We start from the raw sequence: 16,147 nt of genomic DNA on the forward strand, positions 1-16,147 counted from the left end.
GGTCATGATCCCAGGGTCCTGAGATGAGCCCTGCATGGAGCTCTCTGCTCAGCGGGGAGCCTGCTTCTCCCACTACCTATGCCTAAGCTCCCCCCGCTTGCACTCTTCCTCTCTCTCTCTCTCTCTTTCTGACAAATAAATAAATAAATAAATAGTATCTTTAAAAAATTCTATATTACTCTATGCCCATTATTATAAGTGTACTCTTAACTTTTCTGTTCTTTTTTTAAGATTTATTTTTTTATTTATCTATCTATCTATCTATCTATCTATCATCTATCTATCTATTTATTTAGAGAAAGAGATAGAGCTGGTGGGGGAGGGTAGAGGGAGAGCGAGAAAGAGGAAGAGGAGAGCCACCCTACTGAGTGTGGAGCCCTGGGATTTAAGAGGTCAATTCCAGGACCTTGAGATCATGACCTGAGTTTAAAACAAGAGCAGGAGGCTAAATTGACTGAAGAAACCAGGGGCCCCTGAAATTTTCTAGTTTTTTATGAATTTGACAGTTTTTAGAACTACTCAGAAATTTTATATAAAAACCTTTTTTGGGGGTTTTTCTGATATTTTCATCAAGATTGGAAAGGGATTATGGGTTATTGGGAGAAAGGTCATAGAGGCAAAGTGCCATTTGCATTACATCATGCCAGTGAGTACATAGTTTCAAGTGACTTATCACCATTGACGTTAACCTTGATCACCTGGTTGAGGTAGTGTCTGCCATGTTTCTCCTCTGTATATTTGCTCCCTTGCCCCATTCCACAGTGTGCCACTTGGAAGGAACTCACTTCTGTAGTGTCCACGAATGAGAGATTGAGTACATTAGGAATGCTTTTTTTATGAAACATGTATCTATTATCCCCTATTTATTAATTATTTATTTAAATGTCCAGATCATTATGAACTCGTGGATTTTTTATACTATGAGTTATATTTCAACTCAGTGTCATTTATTTTGTTGCTCAAACCTTTTCCAAATTTTGGCACTGGAGGATCTTTCCATGGCTTTTGTGTCCCTTTGGCATATTCTCATCAAAGTGTCAGTGTACGTGTGTGTGTGTACGTGTGTGTGCGTGCGTGTGTGTATGTATTAGCACTTCTTTACCTTTCAGCATTACACGATGTTCAAGTTCATCTTGTACATTCCCTGACCCAGAGCTAAAATCTGCCGTTTCTTTAAGAAATCCTAAATCATTTGCTTGGATAATGGTATCAGGAACTAAGTCCTGGCCATTAGATCACTAGCTAATCACAGTTGTTATTATATTCCAGTCAAAAGACATCATTTATCCCCAAATCAACATCTTTAATTGCAAGAAGAGATCACTTTTTTCCTATAATCTAACGGTACTGAAGATTTAGTTCTTTATCACATCTAGCTTATGTGTCTTTCTTTTTTTTTTTTTTAAGATTTTCTTTATTTGAGAGGGAGAGAGATTGAGAGAACGAGTGGGAGGAGAGGCAGAGCGAGAATCAAATTCCCTACAGGGAAGGGAAACCTATGCAGGACTTGATCCCAGAACCCTGGGATCATGACCTGAGAGAAAGCCAGAGGCTTAATCAAATGAGCATCCCAGGTGCCCTAGCTCATGTGTCTTAATTAAAAAGGAAGGGTCACTTTAGGGAATGACCTTCCCCAGACTATTATATTTTGCATCATTCATGTTAAATACTCCTGCAGGAAAGGCAAAAGAGAAGCATTTCCCAGTCAAAATTATATGTGAGGATGGATTTCAGAACATTTGGGATGCATCCAGGACCAACTTCGTCTTCTGGCATACAGGCGAGAACCTGAGCCTCAGTGGCATTAAAAGGCATCAGACAGAAATTTAGAAGCACTTTTTTTTTGTTCTCATTTGAGTAAATAGTGGCCAAATTACCTTGGGAAGAAACGAGGTCTACTGAACATCCTACCCTTTGCATAAGCTCTTATCAGAACTGGTAAGATTTGTGTATGTGATTAACATAACTGTATTGAATACTCAGAGAAAATTAATCTGATCAATGCCACAGTGTGCATCTAACACAGAAAATGCCTTTGTGAAAGGATAGGAAGTTTAGGGAATTTTCTAGAAGTGCTTTACAATCTAAAATGAGAAGACAGAATAAAAGATATGCACAGCAGCTCCTGCTGGAGAGAGAAGCGAATAGAAATAACATCTATTTGAGTTTTCCAAGAAATGTTCCATGGAGTTGATGATTTTACTTTGGATGGAGTAGGCTTTCCTTTTTAGTAGCAACTGAGTATTTAAAGAACTGAAAAATATTGGATTGTAACAATAGGAAATTCTCTTCATTCTTTCATTCACTTTATGAATACTTATTTTAAAATATGTACTCTTTTCCCACATGCTTAATTCAAAAGTGAATAGATAAAAATTAACTTCCTTGTGTTGCTTTGTTTGAACATATGCCACTCATATCTATTAATCTATGAACTATACTCTGTCTCAGTCTATATCTCTATCAGGTAGATAGATGAAAGATGATGGCAGATGATAGATAGATAGATAGATAGATAGATAGATAGATAGATAGATAGATTAATAGATGATAGATAGGCAGATAGATGATTGATAAGTAGATGCATGGATGGATGGATAGATAGATAACTTTTTGTAATACTGAATTGTTAGAAACCACAGACAAGTTATCATTCCTGTCTGCTGAAGAGTTGGACTAAGAGCATATCTGGCAAACTCCTGAGAGTGCAGGGGAACCTGTATGATTGGCAGTGTGGTTGGGGCATGATGTGGTAAAGAGCCGTGAGTCCAGAACTGCCTCTATGGCTGACTCACCCACTTACCCAGACATTTAAATCTTACTCTTGCTGTTTCTGCGGCTTATGTCAGATGACAGTTCTTAGCATCCAGTAATATGACAGTGCAACTAACAAACCATCTACTAAAAGAAGGTTTTAAAAGCTTTATTTTTAGCATAGCATTATTATGACATATTTGCAAAGACCAAAGAGAATATTTTAAAAGATAAGTCATCCGCCTAACTTTGGTTCCAAGAATACAATTTCCCTGAGGCCACAGACATTATGCTTTCTCTGTACTCTCTTAAATACAATTGATATGAGTCCATGTGTGTCTGTCATATATCTTATTCTGGAGTTAATGAAAATATTACCATCCTCAGCATACAGTTCTGAACTCTATCACTTTCCAACTTATTTTAGAAACCATTGCATATATATCCACTTCCTTCTTATTGATGATTGCATAAAATGTCATCCCTGATTCATTTAGCTTCCTTTCTGATGGACACTGAAGTGGTTTCTTACCTTTTGCCAACATGGAAAGGACTGTGATGATTGTGTTTGTGCCTGTGAGTGAGATTACTTGCTGCAAATGGAAACATCAGACCTGTGTCTATGTGCCATTGAAGTGACATCAATGTTGAAAATCACTCCCCAATACATTTTACCCCCTTAAACTCTTACCAAAAATATGTGGGATCAATTGTTTCCCAAAACATTTTCAGCAGTGTTTGTTAAGATACATTTATCAAAAAGGTCACTTTATTAATCTGATAGGTGAAAGGATATATATTTGGAATTTAAATTTGTATGTATTTTTCTATGAATGAAATTATATTACCGCATTATTTTTTAATAAGAAGGGTTTTTTTTTTATTTTGTTATGTTAGTCACCATACAGTACATCCCCAGTTGTTGATGCAATGTTCCATGATTCATTATTTGCATATAACACCAAGTGCACCATGCAATACATGCCCTCCTTAGAAGGGTTTCTTTTGAATACAGATCTTTTTCAATTTTAATTTGCACTGGTTATTTTTAAAGATTGTGCTTCTTAATTTAGAGAGAGGGAGTTTGTGAGCAGGGCTAGAGGCAGAGAGAGAGGCAGAGACAGAATCCCAAGCAGGTTCCAAACCCAGTGTGGAGCGAAGCGTGGGGCTAGATGCCAAATCCCTGAGATCATAATTGGAGTGGAAATCAAAGAATCTTATGCTTAATCAGACTGAGGCACTCATAAACCCTATGCATTGTGTTTTCAACGATTGATCTCTGAGATCCATTTATATTTGAGAAAATTATCCTTCCGTGTGGAATACATGTTGTAAATGTATTTAAATGACTTGATACTTACGCATTTTAGTGTGTTACTCTTTGAAAAATATATGTGATGAAGACAGAGATGGTTATACCATTGTTTGTTATATAAAAATAAATATAAGTTTCCTTCCTATTTCTATCTTCCGTTACTGAAGTCAGGGTATAGGACACTCAAAATAGATTCCAAGAACTCTATTGCAAAGATTCAGCTATGACTTGGAGCTTCCTTAGCACATTTTCTAAATCCCTGGTCCATAAAATAACATGATTTATGAAAAATGTTCTTTATTTGTCCTTTTTTTATTCTCAGTCTCTCCTTGTTTCTTAAGAAAATATGCTGAAAGACCCATTAGAATATTGAGCCAGGCGAAGAACGTAACTTTGGACAACATAATATAATTTAAAAAGTTCAATGTTTTAAGCTGGAAGACGAATTTAGAACTCTAAACAACTAGAAATTATCGAGAGTAAAGTAACAGGAAATAAACATCATTACGGAAACAGATTAAAATAAATTTCACGATGGACTGGACCAATTGAGTGAATGCTCACTGCTAAAATATTGTTTGTCCCCTGTCCTCTCTCTCTCTCTCTCTCAGGTTTCATTAAGAAATACACTATCAGTTGTTTCTACATCATTCCTTGAATGCTCAGAATATTTACTAGTAGATACTTTATAAATGAACTATCAAGGTTAAAGAGTCTGAAAGCACATTATGTAAACCATGCAAGACTTTTCTCCATTTTGCAACATTCTACCCTAATAGTTCCTTGATGTAAACTAGGGAAAGACATTCAGCTCAGAAAGTTACCCTCTTAATACCAAATTCACTAAATTAATGTTTACTGTGATTGAAGAATCGGGTATCTTTCATTATTGATACACGTCCTTGCTTCCATAAGCAATCATGTGAATAGACTGAATAAATATTATGATTTCTACTTTATTCAGAAGGAAAAAAAACAAAGAAGGTAAGATATTACACACTGGTAAGTGGCACACACACATGATCAAGCATACGGATTTGACTTCCAAATGGAGTGTTCATTTCATAATATTTCTTTCTTTGCAGATTAATTATTTCTAACCAGTGCTTCCTCCACTTTGCCTGAAATAATGCAGCAAAATCACAGCATAACTGAGTTCATACTGTTAGGATTGACCCAAGATCCTATGAGACAGAAAATGGTATTTGTAATCTTCTTCATTTTTTATGTCGGAACCATGGTAGGGAATTTGCTTATTATTGTGACCATCAAGTCCAGCCGGACACTTGGGAGCCCCATGTACTTCTTCCTATTTTATTTGTCCCTTGCTGATTCTTGCTTTTCAACTTCCATAGCCCCCAGACTAATTGTGGATTCACTCTCTGCAAGAAAAATCATATCCTATAATGAGTGCATGACTCAAGTCTTTGCACTACATTTCTTTGGCTGCATGGAGGTCTTTGTGCTCATCCTCATGGCTCTTGATCGCTATGTGGCCATCTGTAAGCCATTACGTTACCCAACCATCATGAGATGGCAGGTCTGCACCATCCTGATTGTTCTTGCATGGGTAGGGTCTTTTATTCATTCTATAGCCCAGATTATCTTGGCCTTGAGATTGCCTTTCTGTGGACCCAATTTGATTGATCATTACTGCTGTGATTTGCAGCCCTTGCTAGACCTTGCTTGCATGGATACATATGTGATCAACCTACTGTTGGTGTCTAACAGTGGGGCCATTTGCTCAAGCAGTTTAGTGATTCTGATGATCTCATACATTGTCATCTTGCATTCCCTGCAAAACCACAGTGCAGAAGGGAGGAAAAAAGCTCTCTCTACTTGCACTTCTCACATCATAGTAGTAATCTTAAGCTTAGGTCCATGTATATTCATATATACACGTCCCCCAACCACTTTCCCCATGGACAAGATGGTGACTGTATTTTATACTATTGGGACCCCTTTTCTCAACCCACTCATCTACACACTGAGGAATGCAGAAGTGAAAAATGCCATGAGAAAGCTATGGTTTATCAAAATTACCTCAGAAAGCAAAAGATGAAATGAGGGGTTTGGCTGATTACTTAATTTGTACAGATATCAAATATGATAGCATATATCCTGACTTGACCAATGGACTCTAATATAATGCAACTGATTTCCTTACTTTTTTCTGTACTTTTGTCCTCAAAGTAATAGCTTCCTTTATAATGCCAGCCTGGTTCTTTCTTGAGAAATTAGGTGAAAAAATAAATAAATAAATAAATAAATTGAGAGCTCAATTCTGATATCACTGATAATGAAATACTCCTCAATCTCAGTCTACCGTCTGGTTTGACAAGGGGAAAGATATTTATACCATCACAGCTGGTCCAACAGTGAGTATCCATAAATAAAGATTAGCCTTTTCTCCATGAGTTGTAGTTATCTCTATAGCACATTTCAAATAATATCCTGCTTTCTCTTAAGACTTTCAGAGCAAAGGAACTACTTGTGCTAAGAAACTTTTTCATTATATCATTGATTTATCTTTAGAAATTTCCGTACAAGAGTACCAGAGTCCAAAAGTGTGTGTGTGTGTGTGTGTGTGTAAGTCTTTGCTTCACTCCAAGTTAATTTTGTGATTAGTGTGAGATAGGTGTCCTATTTCATTCTTTTTCATATGGATATCCAGTTTCCTCTAAACCATTTATTGAAGATACTGTTCTTTCCCTATTGTATGACGTGGTACCCTTGTCAATAATCAGTTGACTGTATTTGTGTGTGTTTACGTCTGGGTTCTTTATTCTGTGCCATTGCTCTGTATGCCTGTTTTATGCCAATATCATACTGTTTTGTTTCCTATTGCTTTGTAATACAGCTTGAAACCAGATAGTAGGACACTTCAAGCTTACTCTTCTTTCTTAGGATTGCTTTGTTTATTCAAGGTATTTATGTGGTTCCAAGGAGAATAAGGAAAGTTTTTTCTCTTCCTGTGAAAAATGCCATTGAAATTTTGATCAGGATTGCATAGAATCTATAGATTGCTTTGGGTTCTATGGACATTTTCACAACATTAAACTTTCTAATCCATGAGCATGGGATACATTTCCATTTATGTGTGTATTCTTCAATCTGTCTCAACAAGAGTAATGGTTTTCAGTCTTCAAGGCTTTCACCTCGTCAGTTAAATTTATTCCTAAGTGTTTTATTAATTTTGAAGCTATTGTAATTAGGATCACTTCCTTAAATTCTCTTTCAGGAAGTTTGTTGTTAGTGTATAGAAATGCCAGAGATTTCTGTACGTTGATTTTTTATCCTTCGACTTCACTGAATTCATTTATTAATTTTAATATTCTTTAAGTGGAATCTTTAGGATTTTCTGTATACGACATCATGTCATTTGTGAATAGAGGTAGTTTTACTCCTTCCTTTCTAAATAGGATACTTTTATTTATTTTTTCACCTAATTTGTCTGGTAAAAACCTTTACTAAAATGTGGAATGTAAGTAGTAAGTGTGAACACACTGGTATTGTTCTAGTTTTATGAGAGAAAATTTTTGTGGTTTGTCATTCATTTGCGTAATGATTTTTCTAAATTGTTTTTCTAAAATCTGTATTCTTTTCTATGTGTGGCTATACAACTCTATTTTCTATCAGGGATGAGATATGGAGGGATATGAATGAAGAAAAAACCCATAGTTTTTTGCTTATTAAATTGAGCAGCACAAGAAAACATGTTTAAAAATATTGTGCTACACCCTGGGACAGAAGTATAACCACTGGTAGGAAGACAGAGGGAGGCACATTTTATTGTTTTCCAGTATAAAATAAACTAATATATTCATCTGGAAAATAAGAAGGGTTGCCTTTTTTTCTCTTCATCACAGCTTATAACAACAAGGCTGTAAACTACAAAAAAATATAAAACTCCAGTGTTGGCAACCAAGTCATGATCATATCTTTATGAAATAGAATGGTATAAACCAGACTCAACCCTACTGAAACTGGTGAGAGTCTAGGTTCTAGTGATTCTTTGTCATCTCTTTCCAAGGATTGAAAAGTAGTCTCTCAGAGCTCCTCTGATTGAGATTGACCCTGAGGATCTTTTGTGAACAGAAATAAATGTATAAAGCATTTGATAGAAACTTCAATACTATGTCATATGGTCTGCTTCTTGGTCTTTGAGCATAATAAAATCTGTCAGCTTTTACCTTCTTAGGGATGTCAGCCCTTCATTGAAACAAACATTCCTTGGTGTTCAAGACATTAGCACAAAGACACAAATGAAAGAGTGTTGTGGAGGAAAGTTATAAATGGATAATATTCATTTATTTCAATGTTTTCTAAATTTAGTTCAAATTTAGCTTCCTTTGCTTCGGTTAGTAGAACAGACAAGGGCATATATACAAAGGTATGGCTCCCAGGATTTCATTGACTCATAGTCCTCTTGTGCTTTAAGAACATCAAGTATCATCCAGTCCTGCTGTTTCCAGTCTAAGTGCTCAGATGTGTTATACAGTCATACAACAATTATGTGACGAGCTTGTTAAAAATACAGATTTTGGGGGCACCTGGCTGGCACAGTGGTTAAGCGTCTGCCTTCGGCTCAGGGCGTGATCCCGGCGTTATGGGATCGAGCCCCACATCAGGCTCCTCTGCTGTGAGCCTGCTTCTTCCTCTCCCACTCCCCCTGCTTGTGTTCCCTCTCTCGCTGGCTGTCTCTATCTCTGTCGAATAAATAAATAAAATCTTTAAAAAAAAATACAGATTTTTGAATACCCCTTAACCATGGCCTAGCAGATTAGAAGCTTTCAGCACAGATACTGTTATCTTTCAATAGTGTCTCCCAAGTACTCCCATGATCTAACAAATTAGGGAAATACTGATCTAGTCATCATTATAAACCGAGCAAATGGAAGTTCATTGAGATTCCAAGCCTGGACAATAAACATGGTCCATGGTGTGGTTCCAGGGCCAGTATTTCTTAATTATAACTTCTAATCCAGATATACTGCTGCCTTTGGTTTTTCTTACCTTTAACTCTGTGAATGCATCCACATCTGAGATAATTTTTTAAAGCACTGTGTACAGTTCTTAATGTAATCTACACACACACACACACACACACACACACACACACTCCACCATAAACACTTACTAGGTATAGGCAGTCGCGTGAATAATCAGATTTGTGCAGAAGACAATGATGGAACAATGAGAGGGATAATCAGTGATGTGTTCTTTTGTTATAGAAAAGTAAAGCCTAGATTGCATGAAGTGAAATGGAGATGTGTATGAATGGCTCATTGCATTCAGTAAAGCTGCTTGGTTCAAGCACTGGAGGAAATACAGTTTCCCAGCTGTGCATTTCAGCATTGTATTTGCCCTGTTGATGGAATCAAGTGTCCCACTCATCCCAGTTGTCTTTGTTTCATTCACTTTGTTTAGTTTTTCCTTTTAGTCACTTTATGTTAGTTGGGGACCACTGGCTACAGAGAAGGCAAGATTAGTCAACTAAGAGAAGCATGTGAAAGAGAAGTTAGCATGAAATAGGAATTTTAGAGGTAATTTATTTCCCCAATTTCCTTATAGTTTGGGTAAAGAAAATGAGTCCTAGAGAATGGAAAGCTTTCTCCCAAGAGTAGAGGAAGAAAACAGGTGGTTTTTTTTGTTTTGTTTTGTTTTTTAAACCTATTTTATCTCTTTCACATATGCACACACCTCCCCTCCCTTAGAAGCCTTTCTAGGTTTAGTTCCCCTGTACGTTGGAGGACCGATACGAACACCTAAGTTCAGGTCTCTGTTATTTTTCCTGTGTCCTGCACGCAACATATACATGTAAGTGCTCACTACATTTCTATCAGAGTTCTAAATCTAGAAAATGGCCTTACATTCTTCATAGTAGACTGCCAATTTAAGGAAATTGGCCACAAGTCCAAAATGGAGAGGAGAAAACAATGGTGTTGGGAATGATCATGCTGAGCTTATGAGTTTGATAAGATTCCTCTGGCCTGGATCATTCAGAAAATGAATGTATCTACTTAATGAATATTAGGACAAATATAATAATAATGATGATAAATAATACCTGAGGTGGATAGAAAGTGCTATTCTTTCTTTTGTTCCTCTAATAACCTTGTTGGGTTGTTATTACTGACTTTGCTGAACCGAGGAGAAAATTTAAGATCATCTTTGGCTAAATTGTTACTTTCAACTATTTACCATTAGCCTCTGAGTAAACCTTTCTGCCTCACAGTCTTTTCATTGCATTCTTGAGTTCTTTCCTCGGGGACATAGATCAAGGGATTTAACATGGGGGTGATAATGGTGTAAAATACAGCCACCATCTTATCCTCTGAAAAGGTAGTATCAGGGCACATACACGTGAAAGTCTAGGGGCCAAAAAAGATGATGACCGCCGCAGTGTGGGAGCCACAAGTGAAGAGTGCTTTGTGCCTGCCTTCTGCTGAATGTTCTCTCAGGGACATCAGGATGATGGTATAGGAAATTATCAGGATTACAAAGCTCCCCAGAGCAATGATACCCCTGTTGGCTGTCACCACAACGCTGACAATGTAGATGTCTATGTAGGCAAGTTTCAGCACAGGGTGGACATCACAAAAGTAGTGATCAATCTCATTGTGTCCACAAAAGGGTAACTGGCCTACCAGAGCCACTGGAATAATGAAGAACCCTCCTATCCAGGTCCCCATCAACATTTTATTGCATCAGTCCCCATCCAGGATGGTCGTATGCATATACGGTGTTACGTATATCCACATAAATATCACAGGCCATTACAGTAAAGTTGAGGATCTCTGTGCAACCAAAGAAATGTGTCCCAAAAAAGTTGCAGCATGCACCCCACATAGGAGATAGTATTGCTTTTGGCTCATACATCAACAGACATTTTAGAAGCTGTGACTGAAGAGTAATAAATATCCACAAAAGGTAAGTAGTTGAGGAAGAAATGCATGGGAACCTTGAAAACGTTGCCCATGTAGACAGTCAGAATGACCTTGTAGAAGAAAGAAACCACTAAGAAACAACCTTCTTCAACCTCTAGGTTCTGCGAAAGACCCCAGAAAATGAATTGAGTTACACTGTTCATTTTTTCCATGGAATTAGTCTAGCACAAGTTCCCAAGAGACAATGAAATTATCTAAAGAAAAACATATCAAGGAACAACATTTATTTATGACTCAGAATAAACGGAGAATCCTAGTAGTTGGAAAAGGAAACTAGAGAAATTGAGGTGTACATATTTTGATCATCTTACCTCCATGTTTAGTCCGTTCATTCACATAAGATGAGAAAACAAAGTCCAGAGACATAAAGCAAATTCTCTAAGTCACACATCTAATCAAGAAACTCAGCTTTTTAAACATTTTTTTTAATTTGTTTTGTTTCTAGAAATTTACTTGTTCTAATTCTGTATAAGATAGCCTACTGATTTTGAAACAATTCAGTGTTGGGGAATGTGGTAATTTTCATATATCTGGAAAACCTCATCTTACTGTTGTCACAGAAGTTCACTCAAGAATACCCCCTACTTTGACATGTTCATTCTCCTTTGTTTGTCCTTCTGATATAAACAACAACAACAACAATCAACCAACCAACCAAACAAAAAACAAACAAGCAAACAAAAAACACAACTATTTTCCACTGAGCGAGCCCTTCAATTTATGAGGTCTCAATACGAGTAGTTTTTGATAACTGTGAATTATGTTCTTTGGCTTTCATGTAGAGGAAATCAGGCTTTTAACACAAGCCTGGATATTGTGCTTCCATCATTCAATCGGTATGGTCCTAGAGGAACTCTTACTGCTCTGAATTAAGACCCATCTCAATGAATTTCTTCATCTGCTTTCTGCGCATTTCAAACATGGCAATGTCAATTTCTTTTGAAATTATTGGTATTTTTTTATTCACAATCATGCTACCCATTTTATAATCACGTGTAGGTGCACTTTAGTATCTGACCATCATCTCAATAATTTTATTCTCCCCTTATATCTGAGACTAGTGTCTTGCAATTATGTTGCAGGTATTCAAAATATAGCAATTTCATTTAATTCCCTTTTTTCCATAATCCTTTTTATTTCACTTTTGAAGAAAAAAAAATCAGTAGTATTGTCCAGGGCTTTGAATTTATTTTTCAATCTCTTCTGAGATAATTTGGGTGCAGCTATCCACATAAAGTGATGCTGTAGGAATTTCTTTGTGAATAATTACTATCAATGAATCCCTGACCCCTGGACCTCAAAGCCTGGTAGAAGGTAGCTTTTTGTCATTCCATATTCTGTTACCCATCTGCTGAAATCCACTGTTTCACAGTATTTTTGGCAAGAAATGCTCCTTTCTGTACTTGTCATTACGTTTGTTTAAAGAGAATGTTGCAAAATATTAATGACCTTGTGGAAAGGTTTTCTCCCAAAGTCTCCCTCCATATTCAGAACCACAATAGACAACTTACAGTGAGCCTTAATTTCAAGATGTCTTTTTAACTTGTTAAAAATTTAAAATTTTTCTTTACTTCCTGTATTTAAAAACCAGTCAATTGTTGCATCTAGGACCATAACATGAATCCAGAGCATTTCTGTAAACAGAAATATTTGTTCTATGATTGATATCTTGTTCATGAGATTAATGTGGTAAAACATATATAAAAATATTAAATACTGAATGTAACACACATATTAAAATATCTGTTTTGGGAATCTTTCCCTATTGAATTTTATTTCTTCTACTCTTTTGAAAGTTCTATTTGATTGTAAAAGAATTGATTCAATAGTGCCATTAGCGTTCACTGGTTTTTCTTTTTGATTGAATCTTTGCTGATTTCTGGAGAAATTGCAGGGAAATTGATTTCTAGTTTATACCTGGGAGAAATTGCAGTGTAGGCTTCCATGCTTCTACTTTTTGAGTGTAAGCCATCAAAGTTGACTCTTGACCTTTAATATCCTTTCTTATTCCTCTCCTGTCTCTGCTCATTTTTTTCTCCTCATTTTTGCTTTTCTTTCTTTTCCCTTCCTATTCTCATCAAACCTCCTTCTTCCTTTTTCATGCAATGTCCATAATGCTGGACCCTTACCTATTTCTACTCTTAGAGGGAACTTATAAGCTGCCTACCTCGGACTAGTTTCACCACTTGCATAGCTGATTTCCTGATCTCACCGGACCTTTTAAGCGAGACTATACGTTGCTTTTCCAATCTGTACATAGGCACAAAGGGGGGAAATTAGCCATTGACTTTCCTTTCCCACTGGCCAAAGTTCACCCCACACTGGGCCATTTGCACTGCCATCTCACCATGGCACTGGACTCTTCCTAAAGTTGTAGGAAAATACAAAGTCCAAAGCAGGGACATTCAAAACATTAAAGAAACTTGATGAAAGAGCCACTGGGCATGTTAGGGTCCGATCATGTCACACAGTATCTACTGCCTCAGCAGCAACAAGGAATATCTGTGGGTAGGACTTCAGAAGTGCCACCATGAATGTGAGCCAAAGTTCTGCCAAGTCAGGCCCACAAGTGACCTAAAGAAGGAGAATAGTTGCCATATCTCTCTTCATCTATGGTCTGTTACTATCATGATGACACGCAGGCCATTGCTGAGGCATCTCTGGCTACAAGCAAGAGAAGTGGAGGAAGGTGGCTGGCACATAAAAACCTGGGTGTCATGCGTGATCTGCTTCACACTCATCTGTTAGCTCTCATTTGCTTGACTTGTCACGTGATGCTCACCTTCATCCTAAAAGAATGTGATTCTTTCCTTCTTTGCCTTTAGCATGGATCCTCCTGAAAAGTAGTCATCTTTATAGTCACATTAAAAAAAAAAAAAAAGATTTTCAACAGTGCTCTCAGATATAGTATATATTACTTCCCAAATTTAGAGACCCATAGACTACTGTGTTTCTTTCCTCCTGGTAGGAGATACGAAGAGAAAACACTTCTTTTTTTGATTGAGGGACTCTCTGCATCTCCTAGGCCCCATGACTCTAAAGACCTCTGCCCATGTGACAGTCCCCTGAAACTTCAGTGTTTATCTTCTACTTTCTGCCTTCTGTGAACTTACTATGTGTGTTAATTACCTACTTCCATATACTGGGAAATAACACTAAGCTAAAAATTAGTGGCTTACAACCACAAAATGTAATTCCCAAATTAATAGTTTAAGTTTTTTTTTTCTTTTTCTAAGATTGTTATTTACTTGAGAGAGAGTGTGAAAGGGACAAGCAGACTCTGTGCTGCATGGAGAGCCCCACAGGAAGCTTGTTCTCAGGACCCTGAGATCACGACCTTAGCCATAGGCAGATGCTTATCTGACTGAGACACCCAGTTGCCACCCCACCTGGCCCACCCATTAGTAGTTTTGTTTTTGTTTGTTTGTTTGTTTTTAATAATTTTTATTTTGTTATATTAGTCACCATACAGTACATCCCCAGTTTTTGATGCAATGTTCCATGATTCATTATTTGCATATAACACCCAGTGCACCATGCAATATGTGCCCTCCTTAATACCCATCACCGGCCTATTAAATTGCAAAACCAAATCCTAAAGGCTTAAAATAAAAGCAATTTGTTTGATTTTGCTTCTGCAATGTAGGTTGGATTCAGCTGGGTGGTCGTTCTTCTGGTTTTACATAGGAACACTCTCAGTGTTATAACTGGAGTTTGAATGGAGTACATAGTCCAAGATGGCCTCATTCATACATCTGGCAATTGGCTCGGGTATGTCAGTTGTCGCACCTTCTTCAGGAGTGTCGACTGGGCTCTACCACACCACTGTTGTTTCAGGGCAGTGGTTGTTTCACAAAAACAAAAGCTTCAAGGCCTCTCAAGCCAACCTTTAGGGATTATACAACATCACTTTTACCACCTTCTGTTCATGTGGTTAAAGGTCACATGTGAGATGTGTCACAAGTTTAGCCCAGATAAAAGCAGGGAGAGATAGACTCCACTTTTTTTTAAAGATATAATTATCATGTAACAGTGTTATTGGGTTGAGGTATACGCCATAATGATTTCAATATTGTATATATTTCAAAATGGTCACCACAATAAATCTAGTTAGCATCCACCACCATATACAGTAATAATTTTTTTCTTATGATGAAAAATTTTAAGAGCTATTCTTTGTAATTTTGAAATAAAGAATCTAGTGTTATTAACTACAGTGTCTATTTTGTACATTATTACATTCCCATCATGTAATATATATATTTATTTATTTATTTTTGATGCGATGTTCCATGATTCATTATTTGTGTATAACACCCAGTGCTCCATGCAATACCATCATGTAATATTTGTTTATTTTATAACTGGAAGTTTCTTCCCTTGACCACCTTCACCTATTTCATTCACCCTTCCTATCCCCCACTCTGGCAACGATCAATATGTTCTTTTGAGTTCATTTTTAAAAATTTATTATTTAAGATTCCCCTGCTAATGAGATCATATGGTATTTTTCTTTCTGTTTATTTAGCATAATTCCCATAATGATCCATCCATGTTGTCACAAATGGTAATACTCAAAAGGAGAACAATATCTAATTTTTCTGAGGGCAGACCTTTGGGGATGTTTCGTTGGAGCTGGACCTGTCAGGATCTCCTGACTCAAATGTTTGGTCCTCACCTACACCCCTCAGCTGGGACTTTGTTCAATGTTCCTCAAGCACCTGCAGCATGGACTCCTCCAGCGGACATAGAAACTCTGCCCTTAGAGGGCAGCATTGCGCTCTGCACTTGGCTGCTGAAGCAGATGTCCTGGGCATAGTTCATAAGGCACCATTCTGCAGATTAGAAACAGATGGCCTTTTCTTATGCCACATGCTATTTATTTCCCAATTATAAAATTTCTAGGAGTCATTCTGTATGAATGACACAAACTCAGCTTACAAATATAATGTTGATCATTTAAAATTTTAATTATAATAGAGATCCAAGTCACTGTGATACAGTAATTTTAATAGAATATTTATATATTTCCTGTTATGGGAAATAAATTTTTAATAACCGTTACTTTATGGACCTCTATTCTGTACAAATGGTCACTAGATTTAACGTTTTTCTGTTTTTAACAGCT

General features: G+C 36.9%; 1 protein-coding gene and 1 pseudogene across 1 annotated transcript; one reads left to right on the top strand and one right to left on the bottom strand.

Annotated features, from left to right (window-relative positions):
* Window positions 1–5,198: 5,198 nt before the first annotated feature.
* LOC123785203 (olfactory receptor 4C11-like) lies at window positions 5,199–6,131 on the top strand. Its single transcript, XM_045786919.2, has one exon. The coding sequence runs from the start codon at window positions 5,199–5,201 to the stop codon at window positions 6,129–6,131; it is 933 nt and encodes a 310-aa protein (XP_045642875.2).
* A 4,134-nt stretch (window positions 6,132–10,265) lies between these two features.
* LOC123785204 (olfactory receptor 4S2-like) lies at window positions 10,266–11,171 on the bottom strand (annotated as a pseudogene).
* Window positions 11,172–16,147: the final 4,976 nt, after the last annotated feature.

The sequence above is a fragment of the Ursus americanus genome, chromosome 24 (assembly GCF_024610735.1).
Source record: "Ursus americanus isolate L20-20 chromosome 24, mUrsAme1.1.p, whole genome shotgun sequence".
In the NCBI taxonomy this organism is placed as follows: domain Eukaryota; kingdom Metazoa; phylum Chordata; class Mammalia; order Carnivora; family Ursidae; genus Ursus; species Ursus americanus.

What these genes read in the sequence shown, in the direction of transcription:
- LOC123785203 (XM_045786919.2), top strand. Translation starts at nt 5,199, where the DNA reads ATGCAGCAAAATCACAGCATAACTGAGTTCATACTGTTAGGATTGACC.